This window comes from Lepus europaeus, chromosome 17 (assembly GCF_033115175.1).
Source record: "Lepus europaeus isolate LE1 chromosome 17, mLepTim1.pri, whole genome shotgun sequence".
Classification (NCBI taxonomy): Eukaryota; Metazoa; Chordata; class Mammalia; order Lagomorpha; family Leporidae; genus Lepus; species Lepus europaeus.
The window spans coordinates 68005109-68023326 of record NC_084843.1 but is presented as its reverse complement, the minus strand read 5'-3'; the positions used below and the strand labels follow the sequence as shown (position 1 = coordinate 68023326).

At 61.1% G+C, this 18218-nt stretch overlaps 1 protein-coding gene across 4 annotated transcripts in view; it reads right to left on the bottom strand.

Annotated features, from left to right (window-relative positions):
• ZMIZ1 (zinc finger MIZ-type containing 1) overlaps positions 1-18218 on the bottom strand; it is a 213501-nt gene that overhangs the window by 91690 nt on the left and 103593 nt on the right. For all 4 annotated transcript variants that reach the window (XM_062215320.1, XM_062215317.1, XM_062215319.1 and 1 more), the window contains 2 exons: positions 7211-7319; positions 1667-1780 (listed from right to left, as the gene is read on the bottom strand). In XM_062215320.1, the coding sequence (XP_062071304.1) occupies positions 1667-1780; positions 7211-7270 (174 nt within the window). In that variant the 5' untranslated portion in view covers positions 7271-7319. The remainder of the gene's footprint in view (positions 1-1666; positions 1781-7210; positions 7320-18218) is intronic.

The window sequence follows — 18218 nt, the reverse complement described above, 5'->3', positions numbered from 1 at the left end:
TGCCGTGTGCCCCCCACTGCTCCTTCCCGTGGGTATCGTCACCCCTCCCTCTGCACTGCCTCCAGTGCCCGGGGCAGGGCCCGGCTGCCAGCAGGGACTCAGAGAATGTTTGCTGCAGGAATGGATGACTGACAGGGCCAAGGAAGACCAGGGACAGGTCTACCCAGGCCGGTGAGGGCTGCGGTCCCTGTCCCAGGCAGGGCCAGCCTCGAGGCAGGGTGCCTGTCTGGCCACACGCTGGTGCAGTCCCCACCTCCACCTGCCACCGTGACTGCCAACAGCTGGGGTGGAAGCAAGGACGCCACTGGCAACATCTGTCCCTGCCCATGGGCTTAGCCTGAACCAGGATCCCACAAAGAGGATTAAGGGAATTGGGGGAGGGGAGGGGAGCCTGAGGGCAGAAAGGGGAGGAAGACGGGGTGGGGCAGGAGGCCGCCTGGCCTGGCCTTGTGGCCTGATCGGAGCCAGCTGGCATCAGCTTCTGTCACATGGAGGAACCCTGGGAGGGTCATGGCCTCTCCCCCTTCTGGTACCCCTAATGGACAGGAACATCCCCTCTGGGGGCAGACGGGCCGTGGCTGGACGTCCAGGCCCTTTGCTGAGGCTGTGTGACCTTGGGAAGTCAGCTTGAGTCTCTGTTTTCTCCTCAACAAAAGGGGGAAGGTCAAGGGACCCACCTCCGAGTGCACTCTGCGAGCCTGTGGCGTACCCGGCAGGGTCAGGGCCCTCGCAATGTCAGCCGCGCCCCTGAGTTCTCCTCTGAGCCGGGCCACGACGCGCTGGGCCCTTGTCCCCTCAGTGCCCTGGGACTAAGCTACTGTTCCAGCCTGGCTACGCCTCCTTCTTGGTCAAGCCTGGGAATCGGCGCCTGTCCACCCCCACTCAGGGCTCCGTGAGCAGCTCCCTCACGCGTGTCAGGTATGGCCACGTGGCTGTGGCTGTCCACCAGCCGTGGCTACTTCCACGTGGTTCTGTCGGCTGGCAAGCTCCTTCCCGATACACCCTGCCGTGAGTGCTGTGCCTGGTCTCTGCCAGCTCCTGTCCTGGCCCCTCAGCCCAGCCCCTGGGAGCTGCTGCACGCCAGGGCCTTGCAGGCTCCGGGGGGGGCCCAGCTGCTCAGCGAACGCTTGCACAGGAGCCGACGGCTCCTTGCTTTGCTCGCTGCGCCCGCCCCACGGCCCAGGCAGCCGAGGATCCTGATCTCCGTGCTGCCTCCTCCCTGTCCCGGATTCCCTCAGTCATCTCTTCACACCGCCGCCGCCGCCTCCACTAAGCAGAGACTCAGGCTTGCTAACGTCTTCCTCGTCTTTGCTTTCCCAGGACTTGGCGGAGGGGATCAGATCTGATAGATGAGGGATCAGTGCGTGTTTATTTGGCTGGCTGGCTGGACATAATACGGGCTCAATGAGTACAGATGGATGACTGGCTTAAAAACAGCTCGCTGAGTGTTGATTGACTGACTGACTGAGTGGATCTCTCTTTTTCATGGGACACTGACCCGCAAAGGGACCCCTGGGTATCTGTCATCGAGCATGAGGACCCAGGTCTCCCCAGCAGATCCAGGTCCCTGGTTGGGGGTGGGCACACGGTGGGGGTCCTCCCTCCCGTCACCCCAGGACCTGGCAGGCCCCCAGGCCCCCACCGTCTGCTCCGGGCGTGCACTTACCGTCAGGCAGCCCATGAGGCTCTGCTCGAAGGGCCGCTGGAAGGCCCGTGGGTCCCCGCACCAGTCCAGCAGCTCTGTGGCGGCATTGTGGAAGTTGGCAGGATTCTGCAGGTGCTGTGGGGAAGAAGGGGAGGCGGCGTGAGGCTCCAGGAAGCAGACACACAGGCAGCTGTCGGTGGGCGGTGCGGGTGGGAGGGGCTGGGAAGGGGAGGAGGATGGGTGGGCCACGATCAACGCCCTCTCTCCAGCCTCTTCTCATCAACCTGCCCTCTGCACGTCCAGCTGGCCCCTCCCAGGCAGGATGGACAGTAGTGGCCCCACTGCACAGATGGGTAAACCAAGGTCTAGAGAGTGCCAGCGATACAAGACACTCAAGGGGCTCCAGGTGCTGGTGGGGGAGGGGCACACCCGTGGGCTTCTACCAGGCAGTATCTCCCTGATCTGGGATAGGCCTGGAGACTCCTTCCTTTCTTATATTCTTTTTTTTAAAGACTTATTTTATTTGAAAGGCAGAGTTACAGAGTGAGAGAGACAGTGAGAAGAGAGATATTCTATCTGCTGGTTCAGTCCCCAGTCGGCCACAAAGCCAGGGCTGGGTCAGGCTGAAGCCATGGGTCCAGAACTCCATCTGAGTCTCCCATGTGGGCACAGGGGCCCAAGCACTTGTGCTGCTGCCTCCCAGGTGCATCAGCAGGGAGCCGGGTCAGAAGCAGAGCAGCTGGGAATTGACCCCGCGCTCCTGTAGGATGCTGGCATTGCAGGCGGCAGCTTAACCAGCTGCGCCACAATGTCGGCCCCTACTCCTTCCTCTCCGATTGTCCCTCACTTCCCCACCCCCGCCCCCAAACTCAGGCGTGAACTCCCATCAGCAGCTGTGGCTGCAGACAGACAGGGCGGGCGGCGGTGGGGAGGTGGCACAGGGTGGTCAGGGGCACTCCAGCAGAGTGCCCGGGTATCACCATGCTGGTCTGGTGCGTGAGGCTTAGTGAGCCTGTATCCCGAGGCTACCTTCCATGGGCACTGTCTGCCTGGGCTCAGGGGCCGCTGGCATTATTGGGCAGGGTCCTAGCCTGAGCTCAGGCCCCTCAGTCTGAATCTACAGGGACTCAACTGTGGGGTCAGGGTACCAGGGCATCCCAATTCTGCTGCAGGCCCAGGGCCAGGGCTACAGGGTGGTGTGGCTCCCAGGCCCCGCTCCATCTGTCCGTGTCTTCCCAGGCCCTCTGAGCTGCGCACTGTGTCCAGGAGGTGAATGACTTGCCTGGGGTGCAGCACAGAGAGTGAGGGGCAGGGTGGGGTCTCCTTGGCCTGGGGGTGACTGACCGTGCGCCCCTCCATGAAGCCTCTAGAGGGTGTCCACCAGGGCAGTGGGTAGACCAGACACACCGCCCCAGGGATGTGGCACCCCTGAGGTCCTGGAGCCTGCTGCTGGGAGACACAGCAGAGCCGTGGCTACAAGGAGCAGTGGCTCTGACCCAACCTGCCACGGCCGGCAGGTGCCAGCACTGGGAGGGGTGCAGAGTGTGCTGTGGATCCCCTGGGGTTCCACTCTGCCTCCACCTCCCACAGTGCCCTTACCTCGGCCAGCCTCAGTCAGCCTGTCTGTAGAATGGGGATGATAGGGCATGCGTGGCGGTGGGCATCTGCTATTTATTTATTTATTTATTTATGCGTAGGGTTCCATGACTGGTGCAGTGCTTGGGCCCCTGCCACCCATATGGGAGACCCAGATGAAGCTCTTGGCTCCTGGCTCCGGCCTGGTCCAATGCTGACCAACACAGCCATAGGGGTTGTGAATCGGTGGATGAAAGATCTCTCTCTCTCTCTCTGTAGTTTTGACATTCAAAATAAATAAATCTTTAAAAACAAAGCAGATGGAAGAAATGAACTGAAACATCCTTCCTCTGCAGCCGTGATGGACAGAAAACTAACAGAGAGAATGAGGGCATGGGACATGGCAACAAGACGAGGCTCAGCCAGCCCTGGAAAAGCACTTGGGGTATGGGGCGCTCCCATGCGGGGCTGCCCTGGGCCAAGGCCGTCCCCTAGAGGCCCTCCCGGGAGCAAAGCTGCACAGGCGCTCCTTGCACTTGACTTGTGCCAGACTGGGGACCTTGTGTGTGGAGAGACACACCCTGGGAGAAGGCAGTGGCGGCCCTCACCTCTGCCTCCCCTGCCCTGCCTCTACAGCGCCCCCCCACCCCCCAGGCCATGGCGGCATCCGGGCTCCACGTGCAGAGTTGTGCAGATCAGCTCATGCCTGCCCGGCAGCCTGCCCCTGCTCACCGCGCTGTTCCGTTTATTTCTGTGATGTCACACCCAGTTAGCAGGGTCTGTAGCCCTGTGTGTTGCTCTCACGGCAATCAGCCCACAGGTGGCCACTGCACCTGCTCCGGCACTTGGGGTTCATGAGTGGCCTCTGAGGCCAGTCTCGGGGCCCAGCCTTGTTTCAGCTCCTAGGCATGCCACCTTCTGTCTTTTGCCAGACTTCCAGGCCCTCTGCCCTCACCCCACGCAGCTGGCAGGGTCCTCAGCTGTGGGTCACAGAACATCAGGCCCTTCCTTGGATGGCTGCCACACCGCTGCTCTGTGGCCTTGGCCAAGCCCCCTGCACTCTCTGTGTGCCCGTGTGCACGCCGAGGTGGCTGAAGTGCAGAGAGAGGAAGTGACCTGCAGACAGGTGCAAGACAGACCTGGTCCAAACCCTGCCTCAGCCACGGAGCCCACAGCCCTGGGGTCGTTACTGAACTTCACAGCCCTCGCCTGCGGGGTGCGGTGGTGACAGGCCGCAGGGCTGCCACACAGTTCAGGAGCAACGAGACAGGGGAGGAAGCTACGACAGAGCAGGTGCAGGGAGGCTGCTGCTACTGCTCATGCAAGGGCTGCTCGACGGCTTCTTGTTTCCCTCAGGAGCTCCTCGAGGGTTGAAACTGCCTCTCGGGCACTTCCGGAACCCTATGGACTGGCACAAGGCTGGGACCCCACAGCAAATGGCTGCTGAGCAGGGAGCTGTGTCCAGGATGGCCCATCTGCCGTGGAGGCCAGAAACCTGGCCACTGGCCACGGAGTCCTGTTGGAGCGTGGCGGGGCCACGGCTGGGTGAGGGCAAGAGTGGCCAGGCCTGGGGTGGCCTGGGATGGGGGAAGTTCTGAGAGTCATCCAGAGGCCCCTGGCTTCAATCCTTACTGGACACTACGTCCTGTCCCCACCAGAAGGCTGCCTGTCTCTACAGTTCCTTGGAAGATTCCATCCAACAGCTGCTGACGCTGTTGGGGCAGGAGCACACCAACACCTAGATCAGGACGCAGCTACCTGACGTGGTGAGTTCACCTTCTTATCCGTCCATCTGTGAACCAAACAGGACATCCATTCACCCATCCGTCCATCTGTCCATCCATCCATCCACAATGAATCCATCCGTCCATCTGTCCACCCATCCATCCACAATGAATCCATCCATCCATTCATCCATCCATCCATCCATCCACTTAGCCAACAGCTCATTCAGCCATTCACTACTTCATCTGTTACTCACCCATCCAGTCATTCATCTGCATTTCCACCCATTCATCCAAAAGTGAACTTATCCATTCACCCAGGCATCATTCACCATCCATCTACTTATCCATCGTCATCTATATCCATCCACCCCTGCATCCATTGCTTGATGAACCCCTCTATCCGTCCATCCCTCCCCCACCCTGGGCTGGGCATTCTGTTGGTTTCTGCTGACTTAGAGGTGAATATGGCACCTCCTTGGCCTGCAGGGAGTCCAGCCTGGTGGGCCCCCTGACATACGCCCACTCAAGGCAGAACAAGATGGGTGAGGTTGCTGGTGCCCGGGAAGCACGTGAGCTCCGGGGAAGCTGTGGAGCAGCTCCCCACATGGAGCCGGATGCACCTGTGGCCTCGGAGTGGGGCATGCTGTGGGGGGAGCACTGGTTCTCCCAACACCAGCTGTGGTGGTGGTGGGGGGGCGGCAGCTGAGCTGGAGCGGCAGGGTGCTGGGTGGGTGTGGGCAGTGCCATCGATGGCCAGAACCAGGGCGGGTGGGGAGGGAAGACTGGGCCATGGAAGTGAGACAGACCCGAGAGTCCAGGGCTATGAGGCCCTGGTGGGAGCCGCAGCCCCATCAGCCCAAGGCCCACAGCACATGCACACACGCCGGCCTCTCTCTTCTGATAGGGTCACAGGACGCCCGAGAATCCCCGGTCCTCAGCCAGCTGTGGCTGCCCCTGGGGCAGCTGTGGAGCAGACCGAGGTCAGCGCTGAGCCGTGCCTGATGGGCGGTATGGGAGGAGGGCTGCGCAGCACGCAGCGGGCTCTGGGCGGCCCAGCGACAGCTGCTCACACTGTGTGGCCCTAAGGCACAGCTCTCCGCGTGTGCGAGTGCAGGGCGGGCTGGGGCTCCAGCGCTCACTGGCCGAGCACGCATTCCAGGTGAGGCCCATTTCACAGACGAGACAGCAAGCTCCCGGGAGCAGCTCCCCAGTGCCGGGCTGGGGCCTCGGGTTCACTGATTGCACAGGGGAGAAGCACCTGCACTCCTGCGGAGAGCAGGCCTCCATGGGAGCTCTGTGCCAGGCGCGTGCAGGGGCTCCCGGACTGTGGGGGGTGAGGGTCACTGCCCGCGGCAGCAGGAACTGGGTCAAAGGCAGAGCTGGGAGCCAGCCGGCAGAGCCGGGGGAGGAGGGAGCCGCGTCTGGTTTCTATTCCGTGACCGTGAGCAGAGGCGCGTAATTGGCATTGGGGAAGAGCTCTCCGGCTGGGTTCAATCTGTAACAAGGCTTCTTCAATTTCCTCCCCTCAGTCCCCACGCGGGCTTCCGTGACTGCTCTACTGGATGCTAATGAGAGGACCCACCGCTCTCATTCCCGCACAACAGCCTTAGTTCCACGGCCCGGCTCTGCGGGGACGCTCCACTGGGCCCCTGGGCGGGAATCTGTGCGTTCTGCGGGAGGTGGGGGCCGCACCCCAGCACGCCCATCCCACTGCACCGGCTCCTTCCCAGCGCTCCCAAGCCTGTGCGGGGACGCGGCCCCCTGGGCTGTGGGCAGGCTGAGCCTGCCGAGGGTGCCCAGGACCACTGGGGCTTGGTGTGAACATCCACACCCCCACTCTGGGATGAGATCCCTCCCAGCACCACTGAGCTTTGGACGATTCCTTTCCCCTCTCCGTGCCTCAGTTTCCTTTTCTGTAAACTTTGCTTTTGTAGAGAAAACTGAGCAAGATGGGGAGGCAGCCGTGTCTGGGAAGAGCGGATCGCAGTATCAGAGGTGCCCTCGTCCTCACAGCAGCCCAGGGCACACGCGCAGAGCCCAGAGAGGGCACGATACTGGCCTAAAGCCACACAGAGGGCACGGCAGCAAGTGGGACGGGACAGCGAAATCATTCAAACCCAGGCACGGGATGCCAGCGGCAGATGGCCCATGCCACTGAGGCGTGATGGCTCACCAGGCGGAGGTGAGGGAGCCCCAGGCAGCTGGCCCCGCCCACCATCACCTCTGTGCAGCTCTGCCCACCTGGCTGCCCGGCCACACCCACCTGCTTGATGCACTGCAGTCGGTCGTTGGTCTGCTGGATGTGCCTGTCCATAGAGTTCATTCTGGCCGTTTCGCTGGGTTCTACCCGAGAGCCATGAACGTCGTCCAGCCTGTGAAGAGGGGACAGAGGGCGTCACTGGGGTCGCACCAGGCCTGCCGACCTCACTGCAGCCTCCCAGGAGGCCCCCGAGGCTGAGGGCAGGAGGCATTCCTGGGTGCTCGCCACCCGTGGGCGGGCATGTCCGCCAGGGGACGAGGCCCTGCACAGGCGGGGACACATGTTTTATGTCCTGCCCCCGGGGTCCTGGTTCAGGGCTCGCTCACATGACAGAGCTCTGTGGGTGCGTTCATGGGCTCACACGCATGCGTGGGGCCCTTTCTAACGCTGCGTTTCACTCCTCTGCAGGTACAGCTCTCCTGCCCTGGGGACCCACTGCCCGAGCCAGATCCCACACAACTCCATTTTGCCACTTTGCCCTCCTGGGAAAGAAGGAGGGCAAGGATCGGCACCGGGGAAGGAGACAGGCTTGGAGTAGGGAGGCAGCCTCAGAGCCCAGCCCAGGGGCCAGGACCCCTGCCCGGCAGCCCAGGATCCCCACCACTGCACTGCGGGGCACTTGGGGCTCACGGGCATCCTGAATGGGGTGGGGGCCTCTGGGACATGAACACCAGTGAGGCTTCCTTCCGCACCATGGTGCTAGGTGGGGGAGGCTCCCTCAGCCCCAGGGTGGCCCCCAGAGCAATGGCAGAGACGGCCAGAGAGGAGACAGGGTACAGCCCGAGTGCACCCACGGCCCAGGAGCCCTTGGTTTCTCTCCCACAGGCACTGGGTGCCGCAGGCTGCAGAGCACGGTCTGACCCGGGTGCTGGGCAGGAGACCCAAGGCCCCCCGGTCTCCTCTGCTGCCCTCCAGCCTGGCCCCTCCTCCCCCAACAGCCCTCCCCTCTGGCCATGTGCCAGGCACCTGCATTCTTCACATTTCATGCCTACTCTGTACAGGTGTGACCGCTCCTACTTCACAGATGAGGGAGGTCCTGAGACGGGCCAGGGCCCCTGGGCTAGCATCAGTGCCCCCCGCCCGAGGGAACCAACACCACGGTCGGGCCCCAGCCCTGTTCCTGCCTACAGGGCTCTCGACTACCTGGCTCCTTCTGAGCAGTTCTTGTTCCATTGCCGCTAGAAAACGTACATTCATCGGCTGGGTTTAAAAACCAGAACGTCGGAAGGATGCACGTGGTCCAGCGGGTAAGGTGGCCACGTCCCATGCCAGCGTGCCTGGGTTCGAGTCCCAGCTCCTCTCCTGATCGCAGCTTCCTGCCAACGTGCATCCTGGGAGGCAGCAGGTGATGGCTCAAATAGTTGGGTCCCTGCCACCCACATGCAAGACCTGGACTGAGTTCTGGCTCCTGGCTTTGGCCTGGCACAGCCATGGCCATTGCAGGCTTTAGGGAGAGAACTGGCAGATGGGAGCTCTGTCTATCTCTGTCTCTTAAGTAAATAAATTTTTTAAAAAATCAGAAAGTGCACAAGGGTCTCCAGCGATGAGTTGTGGCCCTGTCCCCAGCCCCAGGGGCATCCTAGGAGATCAAGTGCCACCACTCCCCTTCTAGAAGCAAACACCGGCGTGTACTGTCCGCTGCCACACTTGCTTCTTTTCAAAGAGCAGCATCCTACACAAGCTGTCTAGAGCTTGCTTTTCCCCTCTTCATAGTGCATCTCAAAGTTCATTCTGCATAGAGACATAAAGAGCCTTTTCACTCTGTAATAGCAGCATGGTATTCCAAGGTACGAGTGAAGCGCTGATCCAACTCACGCCTGACCGTCTGCCCCTGCCGAGGGCTGGCCTCTCCTCTGCTCAGGGGAGCTCATGCTCCAGCCCAGGGTGAGGGAGCCCCAAGTGGCCAGTACATGGCTAGAGCCACAGACAGCCTGGCAGAGCTACCTCTTCACGCCGGCAATACTTAGAGGATGCGCTCTGGGGCCAGGTGTTGCTGCTGGTTTGGGCTCCTGAATTTCTGACAATGCTCTACCTCGGAGCTTTCTAGAAAAGAGGACAGGGTGGGGGTTGTGCCCCATATTTATTTCTTTCATGCCCACTCTGCCACCCATCACTCACACACACACACACACACACATATATATATATACCATAACATCCAGCTCCTCTATCACTTGTCTAAATGCCCGTCCATCTGTCTAGTCATCCATCCATCCATGTCATCTATCCATCTGTCCATCCATCCATCCATCATCCATGTCATCTATCCATCTGTCTGTCCATCCATCCATCCATCCATCCATCATCCATGTCATCTATCCATCTGTCTGTCCATCCATCCATCCAACCATCCATCCATTGTCCATGTCATCTGTCCATCTATCCATCCATCCATCCATCCATCCTTCCATCCATTGTCCATGTCATCTATCCATCTGTCTGTCCATCCACCCATCTGTCCATTATTCACGTCATCTATCCATCTGTCCATCCATTCATCCATTATTCACGTCATCCATCCATCCATCCATCCATCCATCCATCCATCCATCTTTCCCTCCCTCCCTCCATCCACCCAAGCAAGCATGTTTTAGATTTGAGTAGTCCATCCTCCCACACTTCTGCTCACTCAGAAAATACCTTTCCATAACTGCTCGACGCTGGGTCCTATGCCACACCCGTGGGACACACAGAGATGAACAGCAAACAACTTCCTTGAGTTCCAAGAACTCTTGGTCCAAGCCTGTCTTCACTGCAGGCTGCCTGTTAGGCGACTATTTGCTGAGCTCCCTTGGGAGTCAGGAGCGGGTGCAGGCACTGGGCACAGACACTGCTATGATTCCCACACTTTGTAGATGTGAGAACTGAGGCTTGCAGGTGATGTTCGCTGGGGACAGCCAGTTTCGGAATCCTGGCTTTCCCATTAGGATCTACACTCGAGAGCAGACAGTGAGCAGGGGTCAGGGGTCCCGGCTGGAGACTGCTGCAGTGTTGTGGAGCTGGGGAAAAGGATGTGTGTGGTGGGGGCGGGGATGAGGGCACAGCTACCCTCTGCCATCTCTGCAGGTCTCCCAAGGGAGACTGAATGTCTCCTAAATCATCCGCACAGAGCCTCAGCCAGCACCCATAAGACTGAGGCTCCTGGGGTCAGGGCTTGGCAATGGGCAAGCTGGAGCCACCTGTGGGGATGCCATCCCAGTGCCAGACCCTATCGGAGCAGAGGGGGCCCTGGGGTCTTCCAGGCATCACAAGATACACAGGGGGCTGCCAAGGCCCAGGCTCCATGTCATGCATGGGTAGACACTGGCTGCTGGGGTCCCCATTGACAGTGTGGTTTCCATAGCCAGCCAGGACAGGAAGGTTGAGGTAAGGAACTCATTAAATCAAGGCCTGGCTCAGTTCCTGGCTAGGGGGGCCTGCAAGAAAGTACAAAGAAACCCAGGGCTGGGTGGGCTTCACTCTGGTCCCTGGGCAGCAGCCGAGGACAAAGGGCCTGCAGTAGCTCAGGCAGCCAGCAGGGGGCGCTGTTGGAAAGCCTAAGAGCCCAGAGGCCCAGAAACAGCACTGGAGGTTCCAGGCATGGTCCTGGACCTCCTCTGCTCCCTGTCTCCAGAGAGCACCTGGAGCTCTCAGCCAGGGGGAGTTTCGGGGCAGTTTTCGGGTTTCTGGGCCTTGTTTTCCCGTCTGTAGAACAGGATGGGGCTGAGGGTGACCACGTGGTCTCCAAGGCTCTATGTCTAAGAAGGCACTCTCCCCAGGATGGACGTGGCCTGTGTCCAGGGTCAGACACCTGGGGAGCCTTGACTAGCACCAGCGCCCAGGAACGCAGACCCCTGCCCCCTCTCCTGCCAGGCACTGCGGGGCTCACGGCTGTCTTTCCCTGGGTGGGGGGCGAAGGCGGGGGCTCACTTCAGGAAGCAGAAAACGAAGCCAGGGGAGCTGCCGGCCTGCCTGGGGACCAGCGGCTGCCGAGCATGGTTTCTGGATTCAAAGATGCCCAGAACGTCAATGGCCCCGCCTACCAGACAGTCCAGTCGGGTTTATTTTGGGGGACCCCGAGCCCTGCCTGCCGGGGTACCCCTGGGCTAAGTCCAGACCGCAGGAGTTTCCTCCCAGGCCAGGGTTCCACCTCATAGGAGCCTAGAACCGGCTGGGGCCTGGGACACCTGCAAGACACGGGGGGTTGGGGAGGAGGCAGCTGGCAGCACAGACATCAAAGATCACAGGGACAACTGGGTGTCCTGCACTTCATCTATAAAGGGCCGAGCGACCGGCTGATCAAGGAGACGCCCACAGCTGCCGTGAGTTTTCAAATGATTGAGATCAAGAGTGGGAAGTGGGATTAGGAACATCGGGGATGGGTGGGACTGAAGTCTACAGTCCCCAGAATGAAAAGAGATCGAGGCCTTGAAAGCTAAGGGTCCCCGGCACGCAGAGCAGACGTGGGCTGGAGCAGGGGTGGGGCTTGTTCAGGAGACAGGCCGAGCTCGCCCCTTGTGTCGCCACCTGCTACGTCCAGGCACCAGGCTCAGAGTGGTGAAGCCGCTCACCCAAGGCCACCCAGTCCGGGGGGTGGGGGGTGCAGGGCTGATTCACAGCCTCGGCTTTTCTCATTGCGAATGCGTTGTTCTTTCCACTGCTCTAGGACTGGTGGGCACAGCCTCCCGGCCACCCCCAGCCCAGGCTGTGAGTGGGCCCAAAGAGATATCCTCTTTATTCCAGCCAACCTATCCAAAGGCAGCCACTGGCTTCCAGGGCCGTCATGGCTGGAGTTGCATGCCCGTGGGGTGAGCACTGGGTGGCCAGCAGAGGTCGCCCTCCGCCATGGGAGCCCCGAGCACGGCTGGCTGCTGCCCGCCTTCTGCCTGGCGACTCCTGTAAGCCTTTACAAGCCACTACAAATCCCCCAGACTCCCTCCCAGTCCAGCCCTGTGCTCCCACCGCCCCAGCCCTCCCTGCTGCCTGTCTGCCTCTGAATGGGGGGTGGGCTCCATCAAGGGACCCCCACCACCTCTCTGAAGCAGCCAGAGTCTATGGGCCACGCAAGCGGGAGAGCCTGCACCACCTCCCTCCTGCCTGCTGTGAGAACTGGGGAGCTGGGCCTCAGTTTCCCAGCTGAGTTGGGCTGGCAGTTGGCCCAACTCCAGCATCTGTGGTTTCTGAGCCAGGAGCTCCAGCCGCTTGGAAAACTCCAGGTAGACACTGGGCTGTGAAATGGCACGCCAGGCCGGCCCAGGGGACTTGGGGACAGCCATTCCTCCGGGGTGGCCCAGGGCCATGGACGCTGCCACCATCGCTATAGCTATGTGCTCTCCTGTGCACCTTAAGCCCAAGCAGGCTCACCGGTGCTGTGGGAGTCCCAGGACACAGGTTTCCCCGACTCCCAGGGGGTCTGTGGAGGCTTGGCATACGAGGTGTGTTCAGGGGAAGGTAGCCACTGTTAGGCACAATGACTGTTCAAAGAACAGAATGCAGCCCATTGGAAGGACCTGGAGACGTCCAGTCTTGCAAGCCCCTGCGACAGGGTGTGAGGCAGAGGGAGAGGCCAGACATGGCAGGCCTGGTGGATGGTGCTGGACTGGAGCCCTCTGGCTGTCCTGAGTAGGTCCCTGGATCGTCCTGGTCCTCCCAGGACAAGTGGCACCCACAGGGTGGCAGGGCCACCTTCAGTGAGTTGGCTGCACCTACACAAGTAGGTTTTATTTCTCACATTTGAGGCCTACATGGTCAAACGGTACACTTATCACACATGCAGCCAGCGACAGAGGTCTCGGCACGTGGCCTTGTGTGTGCACAGGCACAGGCCGACGTGCCCCTTTGCACGCCTTGAGCCAGTACATGTGCATGCTGGAGGCTGGCACAGACCCACCGGCACACACACCTCTGTGACAGCTTGCACAGGCGAGTGGTGGGTCCCCGGGGGAGCTGTGTGAGCAGTGGTGTGCAGAAATGATTCAACCACCGTGCACATCTGCAGCTCGGGTCCCCTGGGCACGGGCACCGGTGGCAGCGGTGGGAGGGGGCCCTGCCTCCAGCTGTTCTCAGACCCGGCCAGCGTCAGGTCAGCTCGCTGCAGGGCCTGCCCGCTGCTCAGCCTGGGGGGCCAGACAGTCCCAGACTCCAAGAGGGACGATGTCATGGGCTCAGCAGTGATCAGTCACCCTGCATGTCCACCTCAGCCTGAGCCCCACCCCAGGTGGGCTGTTCCCTGCCTGTGGGATGTCACCCTTAAGGCTACGCCTCGTGTCTGCTCTGACTGTCGCTCGGCCCCTCCCATCCGTCTTTCTTGGCTCACTTCCACTCCCACACCCTCAGCATTTGTCCTGCACTCCCACCCTGATGGCACCAGCCCAGCAGGTGCCTCTGCACCCATCTCCTCCATCAGCTCCCCGAAGCCCAGGGCCTGGTTCCCAGCAGGTGCTATTTAGATGCATAAACAAGTGGGTGGATTCATGGCCACTGCTGGTACACGTGACCCGGAGGTGGCAAAGGTCAAGAGCCCCATGACCCAGCTGTACTCAGAGGATCCTAGGACTGGGACGATGCCAGTCACCCCATCCAGGGTCCCCAGAGAGTGACGCACGTGCCGCTGGAGGGACAAGGACAACTCCAAGTGGCCCCTGGCAACCCTTTCCCATGGTGGGGTTTTTGGGTGAGGACGGGGATTCTGCAACACACAATGATGTTCCGGTCAGCGGTGGCACGCGAGTCCAGCAGCCCGTGATGCCATGCCCACGTTAGTCGCGCCGCAATGTCGGCATGGCGACAAAATCACCCAACGCATTCTCAGGGCGCATCCCTGCCTGGGAACGCAGTCAGGAGACAGAGCGGGACACCCCGGCGGGCTCCAGAAACCCCGCAACAGAAGCGGGTGGGATGGAGGTGACCGCGGTTAGGCAGGCGCACCGCGGCTCCACCCCATCCTCATCTCGCAGGGAAGCCCAGGGAGTGCGGGGCTACCTGGGGCCACCCACGGGTGCGTCTTCCCCTTGCTATCCTCAGCAGCCCGCAGCAGGCATGCAGCCTGGGGGTGGAGGCAGAGCGCGTGGTGGAGCACACAGCGAGAGGAGGGTATTTGGAGCTCCATCCCAGGCAAGTGAGGAAGCAGGGGAGAGGCAGCCAGGGGCAGCTGCTTCCCATTCCTGGCCAGGCAGCTGGAACTGCTCCTGGGCCGGGTAGGACCCTGGGTAGTGGGCGGGTCCTTCCTGGCTGGGAGCTGCGGGAGACCACTGCACCTCCCTGAGCTTCAACAGGGAGAGCCATCTCCACCTCTCCCACGGGGCTAAGGAGCTGAGTCAGCATGGTCAGTTAGGATTAGGGAATGGAATTCCGAAAGATGACATCCTGGGTTTGGACCCAGCTCTCCCCAGCACAGCCCAGGCGGCGTCCCGGGACCAGGCTCCCCACCACCTGGCCGCAGAGGTCCAAGGCTGTGGCCTCGCCCTCCAGGCAGAGTGGCTTCGTTCTGCATGGCCTCACTCACGTCCCACGCTGCACCCTTGTCCACAGGAGCACCCACCCGTGGTCAGTGCTGGCTCGTGGACGACACAATGCAGCGTTGGCATCTGGGAGCGCCTTGGGGCACAGAAGCTGATCTAGGAGTGATAACAGCCTCCCAGGGAGAACAGGCTGCCAGCCCACAGTCCTGACCACGCAGGCTGTGCCTCGTGTCTCTGGGCACGCGACACCTCAGCAGGCCTGGGCCACGGCTTTGAGGCCAAACCTGGCTTCTTCCTTCCTCCAGCACACTCCATGTCCCTGACTTCACAGTCACAGTTTCTCTTACCAGAAGGCCCCGGGAGGGATGGATGCACCCTGGACGGGGCCTCCTGGGTTCCTTCCCATGCTCACTTTGGGCTTCCTCGGAGCAGAGAGAAGCCAGACAGCCTTGGAGCCTGCTCGTGTGCCACGTCCCTTCCTGTAAGCCTTGCAGCTCGGCTGTCATATGCCAATCATCACTACGGATGAAGGAACTGAGGCCCGGCGAGCTCCAGTGGCCTGCTCAAGTTGCAGTGCCGGGACTTGAACCCGAGCCCGATTCCAAAGCCATGTAATGTTGCATGCAAATGCCACAGGCCTTTGGCCAACAGAGATGGCCTCCTCTGGCCCCAGCTGCCCTGAGCACGAGCAAGGTGACCATCATGGGCTGTGGCGAGCCGAGGATGGTGCAGAGTTGGGGGTGGGGTCTCAGGCTGGCCTGATGCTGTCCAGTGTTGGGCCTGGGCCACAAACCCCTCCCAGGACAGCGATGCTCGGACAGTGGCCCTGAGCTGGCTTTGCCTCCAGGAACTTGCCTGTGATTTCCAAGGGTCAGATGCCAGGACATGGGGAGGGCAGTGGTGGGAATGGCTGTCACAAGGCCCTGGGAGAACGTAGGGAGGAACGAGGCTAGAGAGGGAGGCAGGGCTCCCTCACCACCAGCCGGTGCCCTCTGAGAGGCTGTCACTCTCCCAGATGTTCTTACTGCTCCCCAAAGTCCCCAATCCACCCAGGGACGTGGCACCTTACAGGAGCTCTGTGCTCAGGGACAGCTGGAGAGCTGGACAAGCCCTCCAGGACCACCTGCACAGGGATGGCAGGGCTGTGGTGTGCCCTGTGGTGTGGATGCCACTTCCACCTCCAGCACCCAGGGCAGGCCTGGCTAATCAGTCACCGCACTTCCTGCTGAGCTCAGACATGCCTAGCCAATCCCTGACCTGCCCTCTGCCCAGCCATTCTTAACCACTGGTACCAACACAGGAGATGAAGACTTCTCAGTGGCCCATCTCTGAGAGGACAGAGAACGGAGGCCCAGACCTGGGTGGGCTTAGCCTGAGGCCACCAGGCAGACCCCCCAGCTCCTGACCTGTGCCTTCCCCTCGGCCCTTTCCCAGCTGAGTCCCCTGAATGGAGCACCCGGGCCACCCAGGAGGCTTCACACAACCTCACACTCTGGTCCCACTAGGGCCTGGATTATTCCATTTTGCAGAAGAGAAAACTGAGGCTCAAGCTGCCCAGGACTGCCCGGCATATCACAGCCTCGAAGGGCCCACTGTGGCTCCCCATCCAGGCCTCAGGGGGCCCCCGCTGTCCTGAGCTTCCTGGCTCGTTTTCCACCCCATCCCTGTCCAGGCTGAACGGCAGTCAGTGAGCAGATGGCTCAGACAGGGGGGCGCCCAAGCAAGTCTGCCTGGATCAGGGCCTCTGCACCCCCTGGGGAGTGGGGGGTCCCCTGCAGAAGCCCTGTGTGGTCTGACTCCATCCCTGGACTTGATGGTCCCGGGTGGGTCGAGGCTGCCACCCGAGGCCTCTCTGCAGAAAGCCGTCGAGGTGGGGGAAGGGTGTGGGCAGGGTCTGGCCCCAGCACATGGGATCTGCACTCAGGAGTCCCTCACCCCTGGGGCCCTCCACCCCCCAATCTGGGCAGACTGGCTGCTGACAAAATTCACGCTAGGTGCTCCAACGCGGCACGGCGGCTCAATACCCAAACCGCACAAAGCTCTCCCCAGTTCACTCAGCACTGCGGCACCGTGACCTCTGACCCTTGGACGGGCAGCACAGCTTAGTGGTTAAGGGCACCAGGCTGCCTGGGCTTCAGTCTTGCACCTGCTGCCTTCTGCACCCTCCACGTGTCTCAGGCTCTGCAGGTGTAAACCAGAAGCAATAACAGCACCGACCCCAAGATCTGCTGTGCCATTCAGGGATCTACTAAGGAACGCAGTCCAGCCGCCAGTCCAGGTGGGCCTCACCACCTCACCACAGGCGGGGAGACCGCCAGAGGGGGCAGCTTTCACTTGGGGGCGACATACACCCCTGATCCGAAACTGAGACTTCCAGTCCTTAGAGGAAACCCAACAGCTATTGCTTAGACCGATCTGATCAGCCTTGCGGCAACATCTTGGGGGACGCTGACTTAATTGAACAGGGGAGGGGAGAGGCAGAGGCAAGCACTGCCCCTCCACTCTCCAGCACACACTTGCCTCTGGGGACCATGCCCCAAGCTCTGTGGTGCCCCCCAGAGGTCGCAGGTAGCTCAGTGGGGAGCAGTGGCCTGGGGCCCACCAGCTCGGATGCAGGCTGAGGCGTTGGAGGGACTCGGTTTAGTGGCACAAGCCAGTCCTAGGAAACTTCAGTGGGAAGAAGGGTTGGGAGAGGGGAGTTTGGGAGATGCTGAAGGAGGAAGGAGGCCAGAGAGGAGCCACTACCTCATCTGAGCCAAGCGGCGACAGCGGCGGGGACACCACCGAAATCCATCTCTGGGAGACCAGGCCCTGCGGGCTGCCCCCAAATGAAGGGTTCTTGGGTCCCATGAGTGACAGATTCCTGTCCTCTGGGGACTGCTAGGGCCCATTTGCCTGTGGAGGCCTCTGAATGGCCAGCCTTGCCCACAGTCACTGCATTGCAAGACACTTTTCCCACGAATCACACGTTAAAACCCACAGCAAAAGCTTTCCCCACACTGTACTTTGAGAGGTGCTGACCTGAAGGGTGTGGACGGCTGGGCTGAGAGCCAAGGAGGGACACTGCAGAAGGGTGCCCACTGAGGCAGGGCCGCTTCCAGCTGGGCTCTGGTCACAGAGCGTGGCCAGCAACCAAACAGCTGAGGGCAGAGAAGCCACAGAGATCGGAGTCCTGGGTCCTGATCCAATACTGTGTCCGGCGGCCACCACCGCCTCAGACAGACACAAGCAGCCAGGAGCCCACCTGCAGACCTCCTGAGCTCTCTTCCCCTGTAAGCTCTGGCTCAGGTGGGCAGAGGGGCCCAGGCCACTTCCCGGAAGGGCACGAGCCAGAGGTGGCGACTCCATCTTGCCTGGGGAGAATGACCCCTTGCCTGAGGGATGACCTCTGCTGCAGGAGGGCACAGAGCCAGGTGTGTGCACACCCAGGTGCCCTCCCACACCCATGGACAGATGACCAAATTCAGGCTGAAAATAATTCAGGAAGTTGCCGAGATTGGACACGAGCAAAGCCAGGATTCGAACCCAGGTCTGTGAGACTGCAAAGCCCAGCAGCTCCCCGTGGACCGGAG